The sequence below is a fragment of the Artemia sp. Qi Xiang Cuo genome, chromosome 12, assembly GCF_049724085.1.
Source record: "Artemia sp. Qi Xiang Cuo chromosome 12, ASM4972408v1, whole genome shotgun sequence".
NCBI classification, from domain to species: domain Eukaryota; kingdom Metazoa; phylum Arthropoda; class Branchiopoda; order Anostraca; family Artemiidae; genus Artemia; species Artemia sp. Qi Xiang Cuo.
The window spans coordinates 56,779,893-56,805,755 of NC_142805.1; the positions used below are offsets into that span (position 1 = coordinate 56,779,893).

The 25,863-nt window shown below is 34.8% G+C and overlaps 2 protein-coding genes across 2 annotated transcripts; one reads left to right on the top strand and one right to left on the bottom strand.

The window, feature by feature from the left end:
- Positions 1-24,941, bottom strand: LOC148946310 (cytochrome P450 315a1, mitochondrial-like). The gene is made up of 5 exons (XM_089097659.1): positions 24,923-24,941; positions 21,006-21,139; positions 15,630-15,863; positions 1,411-1,623; positions 1-852 (listed from the first exon to the last, which is right to left on the bottom strand). Exons 1-5 carry the CDS (start codon positions 24,939-24,941, stop codon positions 652-654), a joined length of 801 nt encoding a protein of 266 aa, XP_088953785.1. The 3' UTR covers positions 1-651.
- LOC148946311 (uncharacterized) lies at positions 9,841-12,149 on the top strand. The gene is made up of 2 exons (XM_089098211.1): positions 9,841-9,901; positions 10,893-12,149. The coding sequence occupies exon 2, from the start codon at positions 11,337-11,339 to the stop codon at positions 12,147-12,149; it is 813 nt and encodes a 270-aa protein (XP_088954337.1). The 5' UTR covers positions 9,841-9,901; positions 10,893-11,336.
- Positions 24,942-25,863: the final 922 nt, after the last annotated feature.

Below are 25,863 nucleotides of genomic sequence, written 5' to 3' on the forward strand. Positions count from 1 at the left end.
CGATCTTTAGTGCGGTTTAGACTGGGCCTAACCAAATTGACCCTTATAAATATTAGCGCTTGACGCTAATATAAATACTTAGCGCTTGACGGCTAACAAGTTTCGTCATGCTTGGTACTATTTTATTGCATTATTGCATTGTCTGATCAAGGCCGTATCCAGGGCAAAGGGGGTTAGGGGGTTTGAATTCCTCTGAAATATCTTACTTGATCAGGCAATAGCAGAGGAATTGTTGAAAATTTCAAATAAACCACACAAATAAGTGTCTATATTTAGGCTAAAATAGTGTATACTTGTTTAAGTATTTTGCTTGGTAAAAGAATAAGGGTTAGACAAAATATATTCATCGATGCCTTACTTATCAAAAGTAAAAACAAAATGCTTAGGAAAATGATTTCTCAGCTCCATGTCTGATTAATTCAGTTATTTCCTATGAAAAATTGGTTTAAAGTCAAAAAGGTGAAATTCTTGTGAGCTGAACAAACTTTAATGTGCGCAATTTCATAAAAATCTCTATTAGCCTTGATGACGCCGTGGGGGACCTGCATAAGACGTATGAAAAATGTTCGAGCTCTTGCACGAATCTCAGCAAAGAAACACTTCGTCCTATTCACCTGTCGCATTAGTGATTGAAAAATTGGTGGGCAACTGTCAGAGACGACGTCGATACGATTGGTGGATTTTTGAAGTTTGGCAGAAAGTGGGAGAGCAGCTGGCTCCGGTTTGCCAAAGAGCTGGTTCGAGATTGTGACAAATGGGAATCAACCATAAGGAGTCTTCTAGATGCCGGGTGAGGCATTCACGTCTGGTCCTGCAGCAAGTAAATTCGTGTGTCGAAACACCCATGGTGAGCTGTATGAAAAACTAAGAGAATTTTAATTAAGGAAAACTTATATTTAAGGATTTTCATTAAGAGGGTTTTAATTGGTTCCAGGGAATCTTGTTGAAGACCTTAAATATTTGCAAGTGAAATGTACCTCATTTGGAGACCACGTGATAAACAAACCGATAAATCGTTTAAATATGAGAAAGGGAATAAACATGAGAATTTACCACTGAAAAAAAATTTTTTTTTAATATTTTGGTTTTGAACCCCTTCCAAATCAAAGATTTCGAATTCATGACGCCAATTCACAAAAATATAGGGAGGAAGCGAGGATCTTTTTCAATTTTTGAACTAAAGATATCAATCAAAAGCACTTTTCAGAACCAAGGAGGAGGTGAGGGCATTGTTGCTTTTTTCTATTTAAAAAAAAACATCAAAATTATTTTCAAAATCTATGTACAAGGGCTTCCTCGGTACCCCCCCCCCCCTCCCCAAATTAGAGCTAAAACTTTGAAACAAAGTACCTCATTGGTACCTTAACAATTAGCCTTTACAATGGAAACAAACAAGGTAGGGATACTCACTTTACTTAAAAGCAGATACATTTGGGTGAGTGCCAAATGCTTCCCAACACAATTCCGTGTGCTATGCCCAAAGGCCATTGATGCCAGGGGATGACTAAAACCAACTTGCTTGTTCGAGTCTCTACGACCCCATCTCTCAGGCCAAAATCGAGTCGGTTGTGAAAAGAACCTCTCATCACGTCCACTTGTGTACGTAGACATGAAGACCAATGTCTGAAACAGTTAACTATAGCAAAGGGCTTTTAGCAAATTAAGAAATAATTAATAATGGTTAAATTGAAGAAAGTTGCAAAGCTACACTAAGTTTAAGCCAACTTCAAATTGTTAACTATAAAAAAATTTCAATATTAAACATTAACAACTAATATCAAATATTAGTTGTTATTTTTGCTACTTAGAAAATATACTATTTTTTCATGTTATATTATAGTATTTAGAAACCGGTCAAAAGTTACTAGTTCAGTAGAAATTTACTTTTGGGGGATTGTTCAATTTCAAATGTCAACTTTCAAATTGATACTACAGCTGATTGCAACACCAAGCCCCTTGAGGTGGACACAGTTATGAAACACTTCCCCACTCAAATCTATTCAAAGCTCTTCTCTTTACTCCTTTCCATAAAGAGAGTTATGAAACTCTCTCTTTACTCCTCTCTTTACTCCTTTCCATATTTACTCCTTTACATTTCGAAATAGAAGTTTCACATTCATCTTTCCATCGTATTGGAGTAACATAAGATGCGATGCATAATTCATATCTTTATAAAAATTTTGCACACAAACGGGCTAATGTTTGAGTAAAAAAAAAAAAAATCAGGTAGCGTTTACGTGTTTGTGTAACGCTATTGGCTATTCAGAACAGCATCTGAAGCGTGTGGTGGGATGGGGTCTATTTATATTACACGTATTAGCTTCAGCGTTGCCAATTAGACGCAGTTTACATGTAGTAATATCTTTCAAAGAGACTCCATTACACAGATTTATTACGTAAATTTACCATAAATGGTAAGTAAAAAAGATATGAAATTTAAATAATTGAAATCGGCTTGAAAAGAATAATCTTTACAAATAAGAAAAAAAAAATCATAACAAAATAATAAAACGTTCATAAAATTTTGAAACTTTTAACTTCTACAGGCAAACCATGTTTTGTACCAAGAGACTTCAAATTTCAATTTTTTTGTGTGTATTTTTTTTATAAAAAAAAAGGAAAAATCTAGAAGGGCATAATCGCTTCCAGATTTTTTTTTTTTTGTAACCTGATTCTCTAGATTCGAGAAATTTTTATACAAAAAAAAAAAAAAAATTAGAAGTTTTGCAGACTTTTTACCAACAAAATGCAGAGAAGGTACTGCGTTAAACAGACAGCTCGAAAATTATTTGATTTTCATATTTTGATATAACTGAATCAAGTTTTGAGTTCAAGTTTGATATTTGTGGTTGCTAAAAAAATATTTTATCCTTTGCTTAATAAAGATAACATTTCTTGAACTTTTTTTAGCAGCATTTCTTTTAGCAACATGAATGGTAACGCAAGTAATGCAGCCTTATCCTTCCATCAACTAGAGTATACTAATGATAAAAAACAGACCGACGAGCAAAAAGATGAGCAGAAAGATTTGCTCATCATGCTCATCAGTATGATGAGCAAAAAGACGAAAAAGATAAAGGAGCAAAATAATAATGAAAAGAAAAATTCTGGTGGGAGTTTTTTAAAAAACCTGATGAACCACCTTAAAATGCAAAAGATTTGATAAAATTTGAGTACTTTCACCTGGTCCAAGATATTTTATAGGACATGACATCTTCCTAAGTACAAAAGGAAAATGTTAAAATAATAGAACTAAAGTAATGTTAAAATAATAAATGGTAAAATGGTAAAACTAATAATGTTAAAATAATAAACTTAAGTATCTCTAAATTTCTGAAACAAAAACTAAACGAGTCATTATGATGCTTAATCAAAGGACGTTTAACCACTTGACTGACTATTAGGTTTACACAGCCCCTTAGAAATTTACTAAAACAATAATAATACTAATAATAGAAAGACCCCCAAATAGATTTTTAGGAATCAACTTGACTAAGTCAATGATAAAATTTACTTCTTCTACATCATCCCTATGCTTGAAAAAGTAGAAAAAACTAGCCTTTATCTCACCAAATGATTTTGTACCCTGATCAACACCAGCAATATCTACTACTGCTACTAACAACTCACTGCAGCACCAGACCACCTGAAGTAAGCACAGCAGTGCACGCTCCTCCTCCACCCTAATCATTTCATAGCCTTGCTCTTTTCCTCTGCCAAGAATTTCCAGTTTCCTTTAAATCCTTACTTATGACCGCTTCTCACCTTATTCAGGAACAAATACGATACAATGGGTTCTTGGGGTATGTTCAAAATGGGGTATGTTCTTGGTTAATTGTCACTGTTCCGTATTTTACGAATTGATTAAAAAACAATTCCTATTCACATAAGAAAAATCCTAGAATCCCTACTAGCACGGTTCTAATGAATTTATAGCTGCACTTCTTTAAAAATCAAACTATCATCCCCCATGAAAGGGACAAAGGGCCATGAAGGAGCCCATTGCTTATCGTGAGTATAGTCTAGGTGATGCAAGAATAAGGCTGCATTACTTGCATTACCATTCATGTTGCTAAGTGAAAATAACAAAATAGAAAAGAGATAATAAATATTATAATGAATTTCTCGTTCTTAGAAAAAATGTTTATAATCTAGTAACAGGGTTCAATGACACCACTTACGAGGGCATTAACCCAAGTAAAAGACGACATAGATATCTTTGGCACCAGTTTCAATGCTTTTTCGTCATCGAAACAATTACTAAAAGGCTAATTACGTAATAGGAAGTGCACAATGTCTATTGGGAGACAATACTGGCCTCTATAATGAATGCTTAGATATATTGACTTATATAGGTTTATAGATATAGGCTTAGAAGAAACAGTTTTGTTCGTTGAACTTCACTCTTAACATTCGTCAGGGAATCTTATATTTTCGTTACTATAAACAATCAACCGGCATTATTGCCTATATCCAAATATATCTACTAATCACTAATTTTAGACTTTATTTTAGAATTATGAGATGTTATACAACAGGTACCTGAAGCCAAGCAGGTATTTCCATTACAAACTTAGTAGATTTCAGTAAAAGAGTATCAAATATTCGCTCTTACATTCGTCAGAGAATCTTGTTTTTTCGTTGATATAAACATTCAGCGAAGCCAAGCAGGTATTTCCGTTACACACTTAATAGATTTCATTAAAATAGTATTAAATATTCGATTTATTGGCATATCTATGTGTGTAGAACGCCAACGTGATGAATTTCTGTCTTTATTCAATGTGCTTATCCCCAAGTTGTCAGCAATTATTAGAAAAATATTTTTGAAATCATTTTAATGACGTTCGAATTATTAAGAACTTTACAACATTTTGAATATATATATATATATATATATATATATATATATATATATATATATATATATATATATATATATATATATATATATATATATATATATATGTATGTATATATATATATATATATATATATATATATATATATAATATAATATTACGCCCTTTAATAAGGTGAAACTACAAAATCAAGTTTCTTCCTATGTATTTTTATTTTGAATTCATATAAACCAATGTCTTAGTTTAAAAATATATATTTTGCAATTAATTTCAATTTGCAAAACGGGTACAATTTGCAAAAAGGGTAAAAAAAGGAATAGCAATCTAGTACAAAATTGTAATAATGGTACCTGTTCTTTAACTAATTTAACTATTACGATTTTAGAAAATTTGGAATTAAATAATCTAACTAAAGAAGAGAAAATATAAAATTACGTAAACGTGAAGATTATCGGATCCATACCCTCGGTACTGCTTATCCTTTCGGGTTTAATGATCGAGTGGCTAAATATAGAGACATGTCTAATGTTGTTATTAATTGTATATATGGTTTAATGGATCATCCTTCTTTTAATCATCCCGTTAAACGTAAAAATCGATCAAGAGGGCATAGGAAAAATAATAGAAAAAACAATATAGATTTAGATAACTATTTGAAGAAATTGTGCATACTATTTGAGTCTAATGGTATGGCTAGCATAATAAAATGTTTAAATACGTTATCAAAAAATAATTTAATAAAATTATTTCGGAATATAAATAATAAAACACCATGTAACTTAAAAATTAAACTGATTTATGATACAGTATGTATTCTAGCTAGAACTAAATGTATTTCAAAAGATAAAAAGTCAGATAAGACTGTTAATAAGGAGAAGAGATTATATCTACCTATAACTTTTATAAGTAAACAAATAGAGGATATAAATTTACCTGGAATTTTAAACCAGGCTGATGTGAAACAGGCCCTTCCTAGTAATTTAAAGTATAAGAATAATCCGATTATAACATATAAATTTTCAAAAACGATAGGACAAATGATTTTTAATTATAATTTAATACTTAAGAATTTTGACACGGATAGTAATTTGAAACCTATTTGTAAGTGTGACCAATTGTTATCATTTGTTAATCCAACTTACGAACATATTATTACAGGCGATTTAACAATAATAAAGCAAATTGAATTGCAGAATATAATGAAAATGATAAACAAAAAATCGCGAAGAAAGGAAACGAGGACAATTAACAGCCAGTGAAAAAATTGAAAAATTATGCAAATATTTCGGTCAAGACCTCCGCTTGACCGTCCTCAGTGCAGAATAAAACTGATAAAAATATAAAAACCAAACCTTAAAATAAAAACACGAAACTAAAATTGGACGACCCTTTCCTAGTAACGGTGAAAGGGTAACTCAAAGTCACCCTTTTCACCTTTTCACCAGTTACCCTTTCACCGTTAATAGGAAAGGGTCGTCAAATTTTAGTTTCGTGTTTTTATTTTAAGGTTTGGTTTTTTTATTTTTATCAGTTTTATTCTGCACTGAGGACAGTCAAGCGGAGGTCTTGACCGAAATATTTGCATAATTTTTCAATTTTTTCACTGGCTGTTAATTGTCCTCGTTTCCTTTCTTCGCGATTTTTTGTTTATCATGATTAGCCAGTGGGGTCTCAGAAATTATTTAATAATGAAAATGGGGGCTAAATTCCGTCTTTCAAATCATCTAAAACCCTCGAATCTGCTTAGGGGGTTAAATAATAATCTAGAAATGTTTATTGATAATTGGTGCAAAAAAGAGAAAATTAATAAAAATAGTTTCCAGAATTGGAAAAATTTAATTATTAATAAGGTTAGAAATAAGATATATAAGAGTACAAATAAGCATGATAATGATGTAGTTTTTTATAATTATAAGATAAAACAAGCGATTGATAATATAAAGAGGGATTTTGTAATTGTACCCATTGATAAAGCGAATAATAATTTTGCCATAATTTGTCAGAAGCTTTATTGTGATGTTTTAACAATGGAGCTTAGTACAACAAATACATATAAAAAGGTCCAAGATGTTAATAATAGTCTATTGATTGGAATAGAGGATATACTTTTAAAAAAATTTAATATTAAGGTAAATAATAATGATAAAAATTTTCCATTTTTATATTGGACGGCAAAATTTCATAAGAATCTCCCGAAACCATGCTTTATTACGGGGGCAGCAAGGTGCCCGACCAGAATGGTCGCTACTGACTCGTCGTGTATTTTAGGAGAAATAAAAAATAAGTTTGAGGCGTATTGTTCGGGAATTAAACAATTTTCGATGTTTAATCCATACTGTAGCGTTAATAATTCGCTGCAAGTAATAGATTCTCTGGCTTTAGTTTCAGCCAAAAGAGTGGACTCGTTTGATTTCACTACATTATATACAAATTTACCAATTAATTTAGTATTTATAAATTTTAAAAAGATTATTAAGAAAGCTTTTCTTTTGTCTAATTTGCCGTTTTTAAAAATTGATGCGTATAATAAGAAGGCGAGATGGACTAATTATTTTAATAGTACCACTAGCTCAAGATGTTATAGCCTAGATATGATTTTTGATCTACTAGAATTTGTTCAATTTAATACTTATATAAAATTTAATGGTAATCTATATAATCAAAGTAATGGAAATCCTATGGGGGGTAATGCCAGTCCAGTTATAGCGGACCTATTTTTAAATTATTTAGAATATGATTATATGATGGATAAAAAGAATCCAAGTAACATAAAGTATTTGCTCTCAAATAATAAAAGATATTTAGATGACCTTCTGGTGATAAATTGTTCAAATTTTTTAGAGATTTCAAGTAAAATATATCCACCAGAGTTAAAGCTGGAATCCAGTAATGGAAATGGCAAATATGACCATTTTCTAGATTTAGAGATTAATTTGGCACCTAATAATACAATAATTTTTAAAATATATAATAAAACAGACGATTTTAATTTTGAAATAGTTAATTTTCCATTTCCAAAAAGTAATATTCATTCGAATATAACATATTCATCGTATTTTTCCCAACTATTTAATTATGCAAGAGTTTGTACTAATTACATCGATTTTAGAAATAGATGTATGTTACTTAGCAAGAAGCTAATCGTAAGAGGTTTTTCCGCCAATAAACTTGCTTGGAAATTTAAAAAGCTTCGTTTTAAGTAGAATCAGCTTTTACAAAAGTATAATAAAAGTTTTTAAGATATATTGAATTATATTTTACGGTAACTTGTTGAAGGAATTTGTTTTATCTTCCCGGTAGTTTCGGGTTGGATGCAACACAAGTGGTAAAGATTAAGGTGTGATATTTGGAATTTAATTCTTAGAATTTGAGTGAGATTGAAATTGTTCCCGGGGGAGGTCTAGTTTTATTTGGTTATTTGTATTTCAATTGGTTAAGGTTCTGCTATCAGTCTTATTTGATGGTTTGTTAAGGATGTTTGAAAAAAAATTTTCTGGGGTATATATTTTTCGGATATTTTGGATTTTGTTTATGTTTATTCAATAGTTGTCACTACATAGGGGTATGCCAGATTATGGCAGGGCGCGCTCATATTGCCTGGGTAATGAAATTTAAGCGCCGAAACCAATTTAGGCAATGAGTTTTCATCTGATGAGCCCCGATATGTGGTGATCACCTTGGGGATATAATATTTTTGTAGATTTAAGGTGTTATAACTTGGTTTCGGAACATTGACGAATACTTATTGATGCTGATTTTGTTCTATTTTGGACTTGATTTTCGGATTGTCGAATTGGATATACTGTTTTGTCCTGTGGAACTGGATGGATGAGTAGGGTCTAGACCTTGTTCAAGTGCTCATTTATTTCAGTTACTAAAGTAGGAAGACATTTTTTTTTTTAGCCAGGTAATTACCGTAATACATTATATATATATATATATATATATATATATATATATATATATATATATATATATATATATATATATAAATATACATTTTTTTTAGGCACCAGAGGAGATGAATTCATTTGAATTTAACCGGATTTAAATCTTAAAAACATTAATATTGAAATGTCCTGAAGAACTTTCAGAAATTTTCTTTGTATGGGGCTTAGAGCTATATTTGGCTCCTCAAACGATTCTAAAGTTAGAAAAAAGCACAATAAAAAAAAACTGGAAAACATTGAGGCACTTAAAAATTTATTGATTCTATAATCTTTGGTTTAGTTTTAGACCATATTTAGTCCGGGCGCCACTAAAGCGTATCTCGCTTATTTCTGAGTTGAGGTGATCAGAAAAACACAGTCAGTTTGACAACAGTTTCCGACTATATCGACCACGCTGAATCTGAATATGGGTGGTGGCAAAGCTGGAGATCACGGCTTGACCTTGTAAAAGCAAAAAAACACTCTTTTTAGGCCTATAAAACGTGTACAGACTGTTTATTTTTTTTCTAAGGTTTTACCACTCCGATGTAGGGTAGTGACATCTCATTTTGTTCCTGACATAGTATTCTCATAGAAGATGTTCGATTTTTTTCGATATCTCGTATACCCCAGGAGATCTATGCTAATCTTTCTTGATTTTCAACTAAAATCTAAAAATTCACAGGTTAATTTTCCGCTCAGCCCCGTATCTTGGACCTGTCTGTAATTTTTGTATATTTCGTCCTTTTCCAGAATTTACCTTGAGTATTGATCGTCACTGTGCAATAAAGTTCAAAGCTTCAACTGTTCGGTGAATCCTTCTAGACTTTTTTGAAAAAGTGTACGTTAAAATGTATATGCAAAAATACATTTTTCCAAAATGATTATATGACGCATCTTTTATGCCAGAATTTAACACCAAATCTGACTATGAACTTTACTTTTCAACCAAATATCAACTTCGGTTTTAATAGGTTAATTGTTTTACAACTCCACCTTGAGATCAAATTTTGCAGGTACGCATTTTGTAGTAACAAGAAGACGAAAATGATAAAAAGAGCTTTCGTGAAAGAAACAATCTTGTGAACTCTGTTGCTGATTAAACTTGAGGTTGGTAGTGTGATTTAGAAGCTGTACTGTTAGAGGTTAGAGCTAAGAAGAGGAACTGAACGACGCCTAATGCCTGCCTTATGTAACTGTGTAATGTCATGGACAGGTAGGCTAAATAAGTTTCAGATTGCTGGAAATGAGTGAACAGAAACTGAGTATTAGGCTTCAAGATGAAAACTCAAGACTAGGTTGGAATTAAGAATGAGTTTTTACCTCAAACTGTTTGATAGACATTTTGTGACATTTCTATGTAGACTTGGCCTATACTGTAATTAGGCTAAGTTAGATCAGACATTTTTTAGGGTATGTTATTCTTGATGTTGCTGAGGCCACCTTAAACCAATCTACCACAAATCCAATATTTTAGATACCCTACGCCAAATGCTGGGTATATCTAACAGTTGACACAGCCTACCCTAGCCTACAGTTAGGGATATTACTTGTCTTATGTACTACCATCAACATAATGTACTACTTCACCCCTGCAGTAGTACACCGTGGGATCTGTACCTCAGAATTTGAGTACTACACCCCACCATCAGTACTACATTAAACATGGTGTAGGTCCTATTATGCTATACCTGGAGTAGTACACTGTTGGTTAGACATAGGTCTAAAATTTTGATGTACAGATCCAGTGGTATACTACTACAGTGTTGAAGTAGTACATTATATTGATGGTAATATATAATATAATTAATATCACTCACTGCTAGCAGATGCCTAATCTAGTCTATGCCTATCAACAACTTAAAATATTTACAATAAATTGTTTGCCAGGTGAGCGAGCATGGCTTGAAAGTGAACTGGGACACTAAAGTAAGCCTCCTGTACTTAGCTTAGTTAAACTGCAATGATATTCTGCTCGATTTGGTAAATATGAAGACTACTGGCATGGTCAGCAATGAAAAAAAAGCAATATGAAATGATTTTTGTGTAAAGTTTGTAAAAAGTGGACTTTAAAGACAATTTCTGATGTTTTTCTTTCTAGGTCAACAATGGAAAAGCTGAAGGGAAAACATCTGCGCTTCATGCTTAGCCCCCAAAATAAAACAACGATTAATTTCTCTTTGTGCATTATTTGCCAGAACAAGACAAAGAATGAGAAATTGTATAAGATTACAGACATACGTCGAGTTGTGAGTGTCCTTCAAGTCAGGTGCAAGTGCAATTTAGCTTACATTAAAAAAACAATCTTATGAACCAGATTTTCATGAGAAGGAGCACAAGTGGCACAAAGCCTGTTGCAAAAAGTTCCTCCGTTGTAAGCACCACAATAAAACTGCTGATCAAGCATCAGCTACTGAAGAAAGCATTCAAATTCCACCAGCATTGCCAGGCAGGACTCAATCCCAAGCTGGGGATGTTGAATTTGACTATAAAACCTGCTGCTTATTCTGTAGTATGAAGGGAAGTACTAAAAATAAGAAACTGAATGTGTATCAAATTTGAAAACGAATCAAAGACCCCACTAGTGAGATGTGATCGTACCAGAGACAGATCGCTTAAGACGTCATCTCTGTTGTTTGGTAAATTTGGCAAAACATCTCTGAAAAGAAAAACAGTCCTTGGTGACTCAAAGCTCACTCTCAGAGATATTAGTGACTTCAGTGACGTTCCAATTCAGCCCATATTTGTGGCCTGGGCACTCTGTCGGTTTATTCCAACCAAACGTCTTGATGCCACTGTTATTGACTCCAGCGCAGAATTGCCAAGTTTCAAATTATTTTATGCAAGCCAGATAGAGAGTGAAGTGATACCTATCACTCGTATCGGATATCTACCAGTCATACCAAGTGCTCCATCTAATCCAGCAGTTGTTGAAGAGGCAATAAACGTTATGCATCGTACAGCTCACGCACTGAAGTTACCTCATACTGTAATAACGTGTGACCTAGCTATCTACGAGATCATTATCGCATTAAAAAAGAAACAGCCTAAAGCATTCAGTGACGTTATTCCAAGACTGGGTGGATTGCATCTGTGTATGAACTTCCTTGGTGTGATTGGGTACCTCATGGAAGGCTCGGGGCTTGAGGACATCTTTAGTAAGGCTGGCATTTTACTCCCTGGAACTGCGAAAAAAGCTATGACTGGAAAACCCTATTACAGGTGTATGCAGGCTCACATCATCGTAGTAGAGGCCTTGTACAGAGTATATTGGAATGCTCTTGAACAGTATTACATTGACTCAGACGAAGAAGCAAGCACTTTTGATGAGTTGTCAGATCTGATGTTTGCGTTATGAACTGCGGAGGCTTATTCGACAACCTAGACAAACACTTGGAATCTATGAAGCCTTTGATGAACCAGTTCAACAAGTCGCGTGACCAAAACCTTACAACGAAGTTGTGGATGGAGTATATGAATCTTGTGCTGATTCTTCTCCAGTTCCTGATGGCAGAGCGTGGGGTAGACTGGGAAGGTCATATGATGGGTGCAACCCTCATGTTGCCGTATGTGACAGCCGCAGGGCATTATAAGTATACTGCATGTCTACTCCAGTATTTGAGTGACATGAAAACCTTGCCACCTAGCTTGCATGATATCTTTGTCAAAGGACTATTCAACGTGAAGCGGAAAAATTGCAAGATGAATTGTGTTTCCCCAGATCATGCACTGGAATCCACACTCAACCTTGAATCATAACAAAAGGGAGGAATAAATGGAATCACACTGAGCTCAATGGCAGTTGCCAAGTGGACTACCACCATACCATTCTGTGCTGAGGTTTCCTCTGCCCTTTGTCGACTTGCCGGAATTGAGAGCATGAGTGAATTTGACGGTGAAATAAGCAAAAATGGAGCCTTTGAGAAGCGCCAAGAAAACCTTGTCAGTAGCGTGGTTTCTGTTGTCGAAGACCATATTGATCCGTTTACATGTGATGAGGAATCATTGGTGAATATCATTTCAAATCAAGTTGCTGAGGAGGCAGTGGCAAAGAATCTCCTGAGTGAACGTGCTAGTTGTTTAAAAGCATTGGAAGTATACTTCGCTGGAAAACCAAAGCACTTTTCCAAGGTTGAAGTAAAGACTAGGGACTGTGAAACAAAAAAGGCCAAATGCTCAACGGCCAAGACCAGCAGCAGTGTCTATGCTGAATTGGAATCTGTTAAAAGGATTTTGCTTACTGTTGGCACTAGTCAAGGCTCTACGCTTGAGATGCTTAATAAGATCATGCCGCACGAAATTTTGCCCTACGCCCCAGAAATATCTGACGCAGGAGCTGGTGACCGTATTAAACTTCCATCGGGTACGAAGTCAAGTTTTCTCGAGTTCATTCGTACCTCTGCAAGTTTAGAAAGTTGGCCTAGTGAAGTACCGATTAACACGGGAACTGGTGTGGTGGTAGATTTCATGCCGTTAATCCGGTCGCAAGTGCCAGACAAAACCGAAACCGTTGAGGCATTTTCGAAACGAATCCTTACAAGGCTATTAAATCGACTCCCAAAATCTACAACCGAGCTGCATATTGTAGCTGATCGGTATGACGGAGTGTTTGGCCTTGCAAACATGTCCGGGCATCCTATTGTTCTAAAAGACAGTAGTGGATGTCATGAGCGGAGAGGAAATACAGTGACAAAGAGTTTTATCGTTACGAAGAGCATGGTGCTAAAAAACTGGGATATCTTGCTTATGCAGTCAGAGAGTAAGGCAAGACTTATCGAATGTATTTTTGAATTGTGGAGCCATGTCTTTCTTTCTGAATTAATATTTACCACTTACCTCTCTGGCGGATTCAGTGACAGAATGAAGGTCCTAAAACTGGTCCCATCCAAAACGACATTAGATCCGAACCCGGACTACGAAGCTACCTTGTGCAGCACACATGAAGAAGCCGACACGCGTGTGGCTCTCCACGTTGCCGAATGCTACAGAAATGGATGTTCCGAAGTAATTGTTGAAGCGAATGATACATACATTGTGGTCATTCTATAACAGAACTCTCACTAAATATTCCTCTGCAGGTGTGACCAGGGCTATGAACCCGAGCTCTACGTTCAGTTCCGTGACAAAGTCTTTCATATCCTTACAATTGTGAACAGAACATCGTGGGCTGTTGTAGAGTCAATAGGGCTGCTACATTGCGTTAGTGGATGTGATACGGTCAGTTTTTTCTTCTCGAAGGGCAAAAAAAAACATTTGCTACATCTGCTGTTAAATCACAGCTCATTCAAGAAATTGCTGATCTTACACTGAAAGTGAGGAGTGATATCCGAAACATCATTAAGTACGATCCCAAAATATTGCGTATCTGTACGAAATTTGCTGTATCGGTATGTAGCAAAAAACAGTCCGCATTTGATTCTGTCAATGACCTCTGAATTCATTTATTTCCCAGAAAAAAAAAACTTAAACAGTTTGCCCCTAACAGATGGTTCTTTGGTATATCATATCAAGAGAGCTATACTTCAGTGGAGCATTATTCTTCAGGCTGTGATTTCTAATCCCTTTGTCTTCAGCCCACGTGAGTTTGGCCGGACCCATCACGTCAGTGTAGGAGTCAGTCCAGCGACTTCAGCGCTGACCCCCTGGCCTCTAACTGTCAACAAGGCTTCAACCTTTCGTTACTGTAAAACTGTATGCAGTAAAAAGTGTCCTTGTTTGGGGATAAAGCCATGCGACATTCTTTGCGCAAGTGGTGGGCGATGTGGTGCCGACAGCGACGATTCAGACGAAGATCAGCGGGATTTTTTTCGTACGTTGGGGGAAAACCGTTGGGATGTGCGCGAATTTTATTCTGACAGGCTTTACTTGTATCTTTACTCATTTAATTTTAACCCAATAGTATTTTTATACAAGTATTCTAATAAAAATACAAGTATTTTTATATAGATGTACAGTACTTCAAGAAAATCAGAGCTTATAGCAAATTAAATAGTATATAGCCACTAAAGTTGAAACACGATGACCAAGTCAACACTACCGTTAGACTCGGCGTCAAAATTTAGCATATAAACATGTCTCGCTGTACCATTTAAAAAAAAAAATAGGCCTACAAATAAGTAATTAGCCTATAACAAACGAACTTAATATTGGGTTGAAAATTAACGTTGATATTTGGAATCTACGCTAAATTCTAGTGTAGAATATTGTGTCATATAACTATTTGGCAAAGATACATTTTCGCATACATTTTTGGCTTATACTTAAAAAAAAATTCTGTGCAGCTTCAACAAACAGCTGGAGCTTGGAAATGTTCGGCAGTGTGAAGCTCAATGTCCAAGATAAATTCTGGTAAAACATGAAAAATCCTAAAAATACATTAAGTTACAAGATACGATCTTTACCTTAAAATAAACTTTTGAATTTTGAGATTTTCAGGAAAAATTATTAAATATTAGCCTATATCTCCGGGACTATACAAGGTATCGGAAAAATTCAAAAATTTTATAAGAGACGAACATATTAGGAATAATATGAGATGCCTTGCAACTAAATTGGAGTAATACAACCTTAAAAAAAAAATAAACAGTATGTAAACATTTTATAGGCCAAAAAAGTGTGTTTTTTGGATTTTAGAAGGTCAAGCCGTCACCTCCAGCTTTGCCACCACCCATATTCAGATTCAGCGTGGTCGATATAGTCGGAAACTATTGTCAAACTGACTGTGTCTTTTGATCACCTAGTTGTCACATTATAGAGGTCTGGCGCCCAAGCTAATTTGGAAAATGTCAAAAACATTTTTCTTCATTTGTCTTTATTTGCAACTGAAACTGTTTCTCACCTCGGCAGGAATGTGGAAATTCCCAATGATTGCTTCGTGCGGGAGCACTCTGGTAATAAATGGAGCCACAGGGTACAGTCTGAGAGCCTCTTTAACAGCACCTTTTAATGTGGGAATTTGTGAAGTGAATGAATGGATGCAGCCTCGAACTTGTTTGACTTCTTGTGCAACCTTTTCTTGTATTTCCAAGTTTTGAGAGATCAAATAAAACACCCATTGCATTGAATGTGATGTCTAGAAATAACAAAATTAGGGCTAAAAAAACGATAATACCGTAGTGAGAAACAAACGCATATAAATCATAGCTGAGACTCTTTTATACTGTATCTCTAACTTTTAAATTATATCACAAACGCTAAAATTAATAACAAAGAACCTTTTTTTTCCTTTTTTTTCAAGATGGAAGATAAAGAAAAAATTACAATATTTTAAATACGGGTAATACATCCGGAATCTCTTAAGAATTGGGAAAAGACTCCAAGCACAAAGGACACAATGACCACAGGAGATCGAGTAATGTTTCGACATCGAGATCGAGAAGACAGACCGTCTGTTATGCTTTCCTCGGTTTGTAACACTATTCACATAACAAACTTGTTTCTATTAACATCAAAAACAGTCTGCTGACATTAATTCTGAAAACTTTTAGTCAGTATTATTACACCCCCTCCCCCTCTACCTAAAATTTCTTCCGATTTACTTTTGTTTATGATTCACCATTGTTTCCATGGACGAGTGCAAATTTGGAAGAACCTGCGTGCGATAAAGATTAAAAGTGTATAATATATTTCGGACACACGGCCGAAACTTGGAACAGGGCATTAGATTTTCCTCAACAAGGCGGGGGAGGGGGGATAACCATGAAAAATAATTTTCATTGCAACAAACCCTATGGGACAACCACCCTTTCTCTTAGCAGAGTAATATAAATCCTTAATTTACAGAGAAAAATAAAATTAAGAAACATATAAACTTAAATAGCAACGTTGCTAGCAACTTAAGACGAACTTTTTCAATTTTTTAATGGAGATACAAAAAAAACATGGCTTTTATAATGTAGGGGAGGGTATAATTTTTTTATTTTTCAATGAAAACACATAAAAAGGTGTCTTTCACAATCTAGGGGACGAATCCCCCTCGCCTTCCCACTGGCACTCCTGTGTGTATATTAGGTACAAAAAGAATTTCAATTTTTACTTCAGTTCAAATTTTAGTTAGTCTTCGTAAGCAGGACAGTAGGCTACTAGAGATAAACCTTCGGCCTTCTCATCCTTTAGTCTAACAGTAAAGATGATATTACACAAATGGTGCGGATACAAAATTTACTAATCCCAATATCTTAAGATTTTAGCGTCAAAACACTTCACCTAAAACTTTTTAGGTTCAACAAAAGATTCCGTCAAATCCTGTCAAGGGGTAGCTGATACTCAGAAATCATGTTCACCAGGTAGCGCATGCCAAAAGTGCCAAGGGTGGCAGAACACATTTTCAACAGGCTTGGCACAGTTCCGCCACGCTCGGCACAGCTACGAGATGCACACTAGATGGCAAAAAGCCGGCCACCCCTCAAATTCTCTCTAGGGATGATTAGTTTTTTAACTTATCTGTTTGTTATTGTATGAATTTATGTATTTAATTATCACACTTAACCGGAGACCAGCAAATATGAAGAGTAAAATGCGTGCCAAGAAGGCAATTTATGACTTCGAGGAATTTAAGTTATTTGTGGCTACCTCTCGATCAAACTATCACACAAAACCGATCGCATTTAAGGTTGTATATGAAAAAAGTGTGCAGGATACTGAGTACTGAATCACTTTTTCATAAGCCAGTTCAACTGACTTTATGCTAAGAAACACAAACAAATCCAGCACATTTCTTCCCTCAAATGATCGACCAAAACTAGATATTTGTCTTCTTTTAGAACAAGATTCTTCTTTTGTTTTAAGAAACTTTCAATTCTTCCAGTGTCCCCAAACCCAGGAAAGTACCATTTTATTATGCTGGCAAAACAAAAAGAAATAAAAAAGGTGCAATTTAGTATGTAGAAGTGGGGAGCAGTCAGGCCGTAAAGCTACAACAAATGTTAAATACATGCTAGAAACAGCAGAGATTCTTTAAAGTTGGTTATAAAAAATAAAGAAAAACTTATACTACTACTACTACTACCAACAACTCACTGCAGCACCAAGACCAACACAGCTACGCATGCTCCTCTCCATCAAATCTATTCAGGGTCTCCCTCTTTACACCCTACTAAGCAGTTCCCGTTTCCCTTGAATATTTCGATACTTGGGCATTATATGGGCAGTTACAAGAAAACCAGTGACAAAAAACCCGTTTTTGACGGGTTAATTTAAGACACCGCTATAAAGTAATGGAATGCATAGCGTGATTTTCATTGTGTATACGATATTTGAACTGTTGATATTTGGGGTTTAGGCGGGGGGGGGAAGGTACCTAGGTTAGGTTAGGTTAAGTATTTAATATATGCCATGATTTACCCCCCCCCTCCCACACACACACACCCCTAATGTGCAAATATATAGCCCAAATCTGTTTATAAACCATTATATATTCATCTTATTTTATTTCATTAGCATTAACCAAACTTGACTTTTTAGAAATGCCCATATAATGCCCAAGTACCAATATTTCCTTACGACATCCTCCCACACCTTTCGGGGACGACCTGCTTGTCGGACCTAGACGGATGCCCGACAAGGACGATCTTTGGCATTCTGTATACTTTTGTTGGAAGAAATTTTTTTCTTGCCCCTCCCTTTCGAAGCCTATTTCATGGTACTACCATGCTTTCGGAAAAACAACATTCATAGTTTTAAGCCGCTTCTGTTGCCACATATAGTTAGCTATATGTGGCAACAGTTAGCTATATAGTTAGCTGCCAATTTTACAAACGAACCTTATTCAGTATACCTAGCAAACAAAATGTCTCATTTATTTTCCATTCATAGATGACAAGTGACTTAAAAGATGCCAACGTTTTGACCATACAAATTAAAACTTGTTCTTTTCAAACAATAAACAAATGTAACCTTGAACCTGGCCACAGGACCAGTTTTGAAAAATAAGACATTTCACACTTAGGAATTTTGACCATATTTTTACACAGGCGCATTGACTCAAACTAAGTCAATGTACTAATTTTGAAAATGTTCCAGAAAAACATAGGTAGTTAGCGAAAGCAGTAGAATCACATTCATTATACTGGTTATACAGAGGCGAGCAGTGAGATGTTTATCATGGGATAGTCAATTCCTACCTAGGATTATTGAGGCTATGCTAGGGCAAATAGATGGTTTGATCCCCAGTTTCCCAACATTACTGCATAATCTGTATTGGCGGGAAATCCCAATTCAAGGAGTACGTTTCCATTCCGCCAAAAATACAGAGGATTTGCAAAAAACGGAAAAAAGAAAAGCAAAGTAAAATTGAAAATTAAACGTTTGGAGATAGACCCAGCTACAGCTATTACTTTTCCAGATACATTAGAGTATTTCAACGAGTTCAAATCTTAGTTAGTTCAAAATTATTTTTCCAAAATGGAAAGATAGCGTCGAGGGGCCGTCGATTTTCCGAAGTCACATACATCAGGTGGCGCGTCCCGAGCATGGCGAAAGTGTGCCAAGCGTGGCATAGCTATGCCAAGCATTTTTGGGACTGTTCAACGAGTTGCGGAACTTTTCGGCACACGTGGCACCCCGTGATTTACACCAGGTAGCGGAAAGTGAGAAATCTACCGCATAGCATGGTAACATGATATCATGGGAAGATTGGGCAGCAACTATTTACCACACCGGGGGGTGAGTTCATTATATAAGTAGTTGAAAGATTCATCAGGGTAGGCGTGGAGCAGATTGAAATTTCTCTATGCAAATATTGTGTAATGTAAAGTTTTAATATAAATCCAATTATGTTGATGACGAGGTGTTGCCCATATCTGACAGCTGGTGTACATCTCGGAGTGCCACGTGTGCCGCACAGTCTGCCACACTTGGCACAGTTCTCACCACGCTTAGCACAGTTCTAACACGCTTGGTACAATTTCACTATATTTGGCACTCCCCACTTGGTGTATATGATTTATGAAAACCGGCAGCCCCTTGCTTGATGAGATGATAATATATTTATTAGTTTATTATTAAAGTGTTAGCTACCAAGGGTTGATAGGTTTTTTGCAATAAAAATCGCATCATCTAATAAATAATAGCACTAGATGGTTAACCTGACTAGCCCAGGTGATTCCTGGGAGCCGTGTTTACAAACCCAGATATCCTACCCGTCCATTCTTTGTGCCATAGATACAACTGTTAGTAGTTGATCTGTGTGATGACACAAGGTAGAAAAAATGGAGAACCCTATGCTGGTGTATCTTAAACAGCATAATTATTTAAGACAATAACAATACAGAGGATCATATGGATAGTTTCATAAAATATCATAGTAAAGGCTGGCCCTTAATTCATTGGTTCTGCTTTTGTGACGCATAATTGTAGACCAATCATTTTATCCGTGAAAAGTAAATTAGAAACTTATTACTTGACGTAAATCAGCAGTCTAATATATTCATTCTAACATTCGAACATACTCGAACAGTAAGCACTTTAACGTCTGATTGCTTTTTTTTGTACGAAATTTTAATTCAGTTAAAAAATAGAAAGTTTTTATGTTACAAGGTTTTTTTAAAAGTGATCTCTTTCGTACCGAGGGACTTCGACACTAAAATATTGAATATAACCAATTGGAGTCTAGCTCTAAGAAGTGAATTCAACATGTGTCGGATGTTTTTTGCAGTTAAAAAGATGTTTCTAAAAGTCGAAGGTTAAATTAGGGAATTAGGATTAGAATACTGTTGAAGATACGGTGACGAAAGTGGATCAAGTATGTGCCTGAAATACGGGCGCCTCAAAAGACTACAGAAAATTTGTAAAATGTTTCCGAGAGGTTGTTCGATCCTAAAAGAGGTTGTCTAAATTTTTGATACTCGTTTGACTGACCCTATATCAAACAATAAGCTGTGCGAAAAATGTGGTTCGATCCTACTTTCTAAGGCTATAAGACGGTCAGGTCATGTTTTACAGAGGAAGGATGACATATTGCCCAAGATTGCATTTTTTGTCAATCCATTTGGGGCTAAACGAAAAGGAGGTAGTCTCTGAATGGGTGGAAAAATAAATCATAAGATATAAAGAAATTAAAACTTCATGCGAGGGAGTTAAGTGTGAAGCTCCGAATAGATCAGGATGAAGGAGGAGCGCGCACAGCTGTGTTGCTTTCAGGTAGCGTAGTGCAGCAGTAATTCAAATTGTGTTCAATAGTCATTCCAAAATAAAAAGTTGGATTATCATATCTTACCGTGTCGCCAGCAGCTAAGAAGAGGTCAATTAAGATGCGTTTGACATCAGAAATGCTTAAACCAGCTAAAATAAGATTTGCACATAAAGATCCAGACTCACAGTTTTTCAGATTATCGTTGACAATATCTTCACCTACAAAGCAAATTCTGGCTAAATTTCATAATTATATAATACAATATTATAATAAAATAAAAATTACAACCATTATATATACATTCATACAATTATTAAATTATAATAAAAACATCATAATAATTACATATAAATATCAGAATTATATATCATCATTAGAATCATAATTAAACTCGACAGAACTGTGTAACTGCTGATCAACTACAGCTCTATTTGAAAGCAAAGCAGCACATATATAAAATGGGGAGAAACAAAGGTTCAATCAAGGTTATTGCAGACGCTCATATAAAAGAGCCGAGATTACAAAGAGGAAAAATCAAAAAGGGCAAACTCTAAGATAGTTGAACCAATATTAAACTGTTTACGGATTCAGAAGACAGTACTGAAGAGAAAAACAATATACTTCATCATAATATTCATGGTTCGATCAACTTGGAAGACTTTGAAAATAAAAAAATATGTCATTTGAGACTTTTCGTATTTAGTTTAGTTATTACGCAAAAATAACAAAATTTCAGTGACGTCGATTCAAAAACCTTTTGAATACTGAAAACTATATGGGAGGGGGGCATATTTTTCAAAATCTAGGGGGGGAGGGGCAAAAAAATCTTTGAGCGCACTTACATCCCTGCCCCCTCCAATCAACGCAAGTGCATAATTTCATCCTGTTTGGAGGAGTTAAAAATTGCAACACAAGCTATGTTTTCGAAGTTTGGAAAACACACCAAAGTGAACTTAACATTGAATACTGGTTACCAATTGCTAAGACATTGCAACCTAATGGGGTAGTTTGATGCAGAGGTCTACATACTACTTTTCACCCAGATGGGGAAGTTCAGTTTTTAAAGTATTTGGGGCTCGTCGTATTGAGCTTAATCCGAGCCCCTTATAAAAGTGAATACGTACAGATCCTGTAGAGCCCTTTCAAGCGCTTTATAAGATGCATCAATCCCAAAAAGTGTCCATGGGTGGCCCCGATCCCAAACTCTTTGCTCAGACTCAGACAAGATGGGAGTGGGGGATGTATTCGTGAGGAAACCTTTTCCCTATAAAACTGAAGCCAAAAAGACGTTTTTCTCCTTTTTAACTCCTCAAGGAAAATCTATCTAGATTCTAATAATTATTGGGCTCGTCATTATTTAAAGCCTTTTTTTCTCACTTTATTATCTTAATTAAGCACCAGATTCTACTTTTAGCAGGTTTTTTTTTACATTTCTTCTAATTTAGCTAAAAACTTTTGAAATTTAATGTTTTTTTAACAATGTTAAATAAATAAAGATCAGGGCCTCTCAATTTTTTTTACCGATGTTATTCCCTTAGGGAGTCGAAATTAAAATTTTTGTTAGACTAACATATTTTTCCATTAAAAACTTTTGGATTTGACAGTTAAAAATATTGTTCAGGAGAGATTAGTAAATTAACCTTTTTTTTCTTCTTCATACTTATTTCTTCTTTCACCAACAATATTGTTACAAGATTCTCAATAAAAGCTTAAAAACCAAATTTTCTTTTTCTTTAAAGTGTTAGCAACAGCTACTGGAAAAAAACTAAAACATGTTTAGCTTCTATTATTGTCAATTAAAGTAACCTCCGGAATTAGAAGACGGTTTTGCCTGTAACCTACCATAAGCTTTGTACGGTGTTCTGTGAATAATTATGTTAAAAAAAAATTCAACTAAAGGTAAGGAGCAACATTAAAACTTCAGAAACTATTATTATTCAGAATAGAGCGGTCAGAAATTATTCCGTATATGAGGCAATTTTGGAGAGAGGTCATTTTCAAGGCTAAAACCAATAAAAAACTATCTGATATCAACAATGAATCAGAATAGATTAATTACTGTTTCCCATTATCGAGGACTTAAATTAAAAAAAAATTGTAAAAATTATGGCACCTAGCTAATAGTGTGGCTTTAATTCAGTAAGTAAAATATAAACTATACTAATTAGTCTTCTTGAGTAAATGGCAGTGAAACAGTTTACTGCCACATATTCGCCGTATCGAAATCTATTGATATAAATTGGATAGGATACGTTGCTAGGATTATGTTGCCCTGGACAACAGTAACCTTTTTAATTTCCAAAAAGTTTGCCTTAAATTATCATATGTACTTGAAATCTGTTAGATTTCATTCCTGAAATATAATTTTCATAATCTCTGAAATTAGGGAAATCTTTCTCGATGTAATTAATTTTAGAATATAACCTCCTAAAGAGGCATTCTTGTTTTTCTATGTGAGTTCCTTTCACTAGTTATGAAAAATCTTACCTATAGGCTTATCTTTAGAAAAAAATTAATTAAATAGAAATGAAATAAACTCGTATTCGGGATCTTTCTTCTGGCAAAAACAAATTAAAAATTCCACATTGTCATAGGTAAGACCTTGAAACCTCTACAGTAAGGTTCTCAGATATGCTGAATCTAAAGGTGTGATTTCTACTGAAATCACTTAACTTTATGGGGAATTTCTCCCCTTTTAAAATTGGGCAGATTTTCTCGAGCATGATAAGTAACATTGTTAAATGAATTTTATGTGTTTGGAATCAGTATAAAAGGATAAATATTTTGATGTATCAATTGCTATCGAAATTTCGGTTTTAGAGTTTCGGTTACTATTGCACCGAATCGTTCCTTACCTACATTTCGTTATTTTTAACTGTTTGATATGATGAGGATGTATGCTAATATTAGTAGAAAGGGGGGTTCTACTCCGGAACGTACCACGTGGTTTATGGTTTTCTCAGTGAGAATGAAAAAACAGGAATTTTCTCACTTGGAAAAACAGGAATTTTCTCAATTTTATGTCTGTTTTCATGGATTGTTATGTGTGTTGTTCAATTTATTTGATGTTTTTCTCGGATGGTTATGGATGTTTTATGGTTTTTGTCAGTGAGAATTTGAAAAACAGGAACTTTCTCACATTTATGTATGTTTTTATGGTTTTTGTCAGTGAGAATGGAAAAACGGGAATTTTGTCAGATTTATGGATGTCAACAGCAATTTATGTTCAAGTTTTATGTCTGTTCATTGTCAGTGAGGATGTACTTGCTCGACGCGAATGTTATGAGATTGTTTGGCTAACCTAACCTGTGAACTTGATTTACATAATCGGCGGGGAAATTATTAATTCAAGAAGGGTGAATTTAGAAACATTATGGTTTATTTAATCTTTAGGCAAACCTAACCCGAGTACTTAATTTACATATTCAGTGGGGGAAATTATGTATTCACGAAGGGGGAATTAAGAAACATTATGGTTTATTTGATCCTGAGGTGAAACGAACCTGTGAACTTTATTTTCATAATCGGGAATGTATTGATTCACGAAGGGGGAATTAAGGAACATTATGGTTTCATTGATCTTTAGGACTGAGGGATTTATTTATTATTGTTGTTTTGGACAAGTGCATGCTAGGGATGAATGTCAAGGTGTCCTGGAATAGGAAACCGGAAGTACATGCATCCTTCTCAGCCAATCAGCGAGTCGGGTACATCCTCCTTCTCAGCCAATCAGAGAGCTGGTTACGTATGGTTTTCCCCCCGTTACATAACAATTCGCCCATTGAGATTTGGTATATAACGGGCATGCAATGTGATTAAATTATCAAAAAGTATTGTAACACACTGAAGACAACAATGAATGTTATTGATGAACTTGAAGCCTTGGCAGCCACAATTAGCAATGTGAGTACATTTTCATTTTTTTATTTTCAAAATAAAATTATTTTCATTGGTCACCCTCTACTATATTTAGGTAAGTACCCCCCCCCCCTCACACAAACCTAACCACCGTGCAATCATTATACTCACTAGGAAACATAAATTATGTTCTTTTTATTACATAAACCTAACACCCCCCCCCCCCCACACACTGTTTTACAACCAAATTCTCGCAAATGGAAATACCTTTTCGTTAAATTCCACTTTTTATTTTCATTGGTCACCCTCCAGTATATTCAGCTAAAGTGTCTGCTGGCTTCTGTCAATTTTTAATGAAAATCCCGTTCTGTTTTGACACAATCTCCAGTGCGAGGTTAAAATTAGCTATCGCCCTTTCTGCTCTACAAACGCAGTCAACGGAACTATTCTTCTGTCAAATTAAAACAATAATTAAGCTCGGCCTACACAACCTCTATGGAAGTAGAGAAACAAGTTATTTTCAAATTAAGACGAACAAGAGAATTAAGGACAGGCGGTGCCAGGGGAGAGGGGGCACGACCGTGAGACTAACAGCTTCACTGTCAGTAAAGTAGGACACGGGGGAGACAATGCCATCAATTCTACCGACATCAGTGCAAAATGAAAACAAACTATTTCTTCGCATTAAAAGTAAGGGGGGATTCGATGTGTAGACATGTACACCAATTTAAAAGAAAAAAAATGTTTAAATATATGCAATGTCTCTCTAGACATGTTTTTAATTTTTTTCAATCTTTCAATAAATTTTATTTTATATTATAGTGCGCGAAACCATGTTTTTTGTTGGGTGAGGGGTTTATAGATTTTAATAGTGACATAATAGAAAAGATAATTTTTTCTTACCTTAATTGCTTTTTATTCATTTAGTGATTTTTGCTATAACATTTTAATAAAAGTTAGTAAGATACATTCTTTGTTGATCTACATTGCGCTTGAATAAAACGCATGATTAACTCAATGAGAGGGTAGACATAGGGTGGGTTAATTTTCCTAAATTTAGGGGGGGGAGAATATGGGTTTTTTG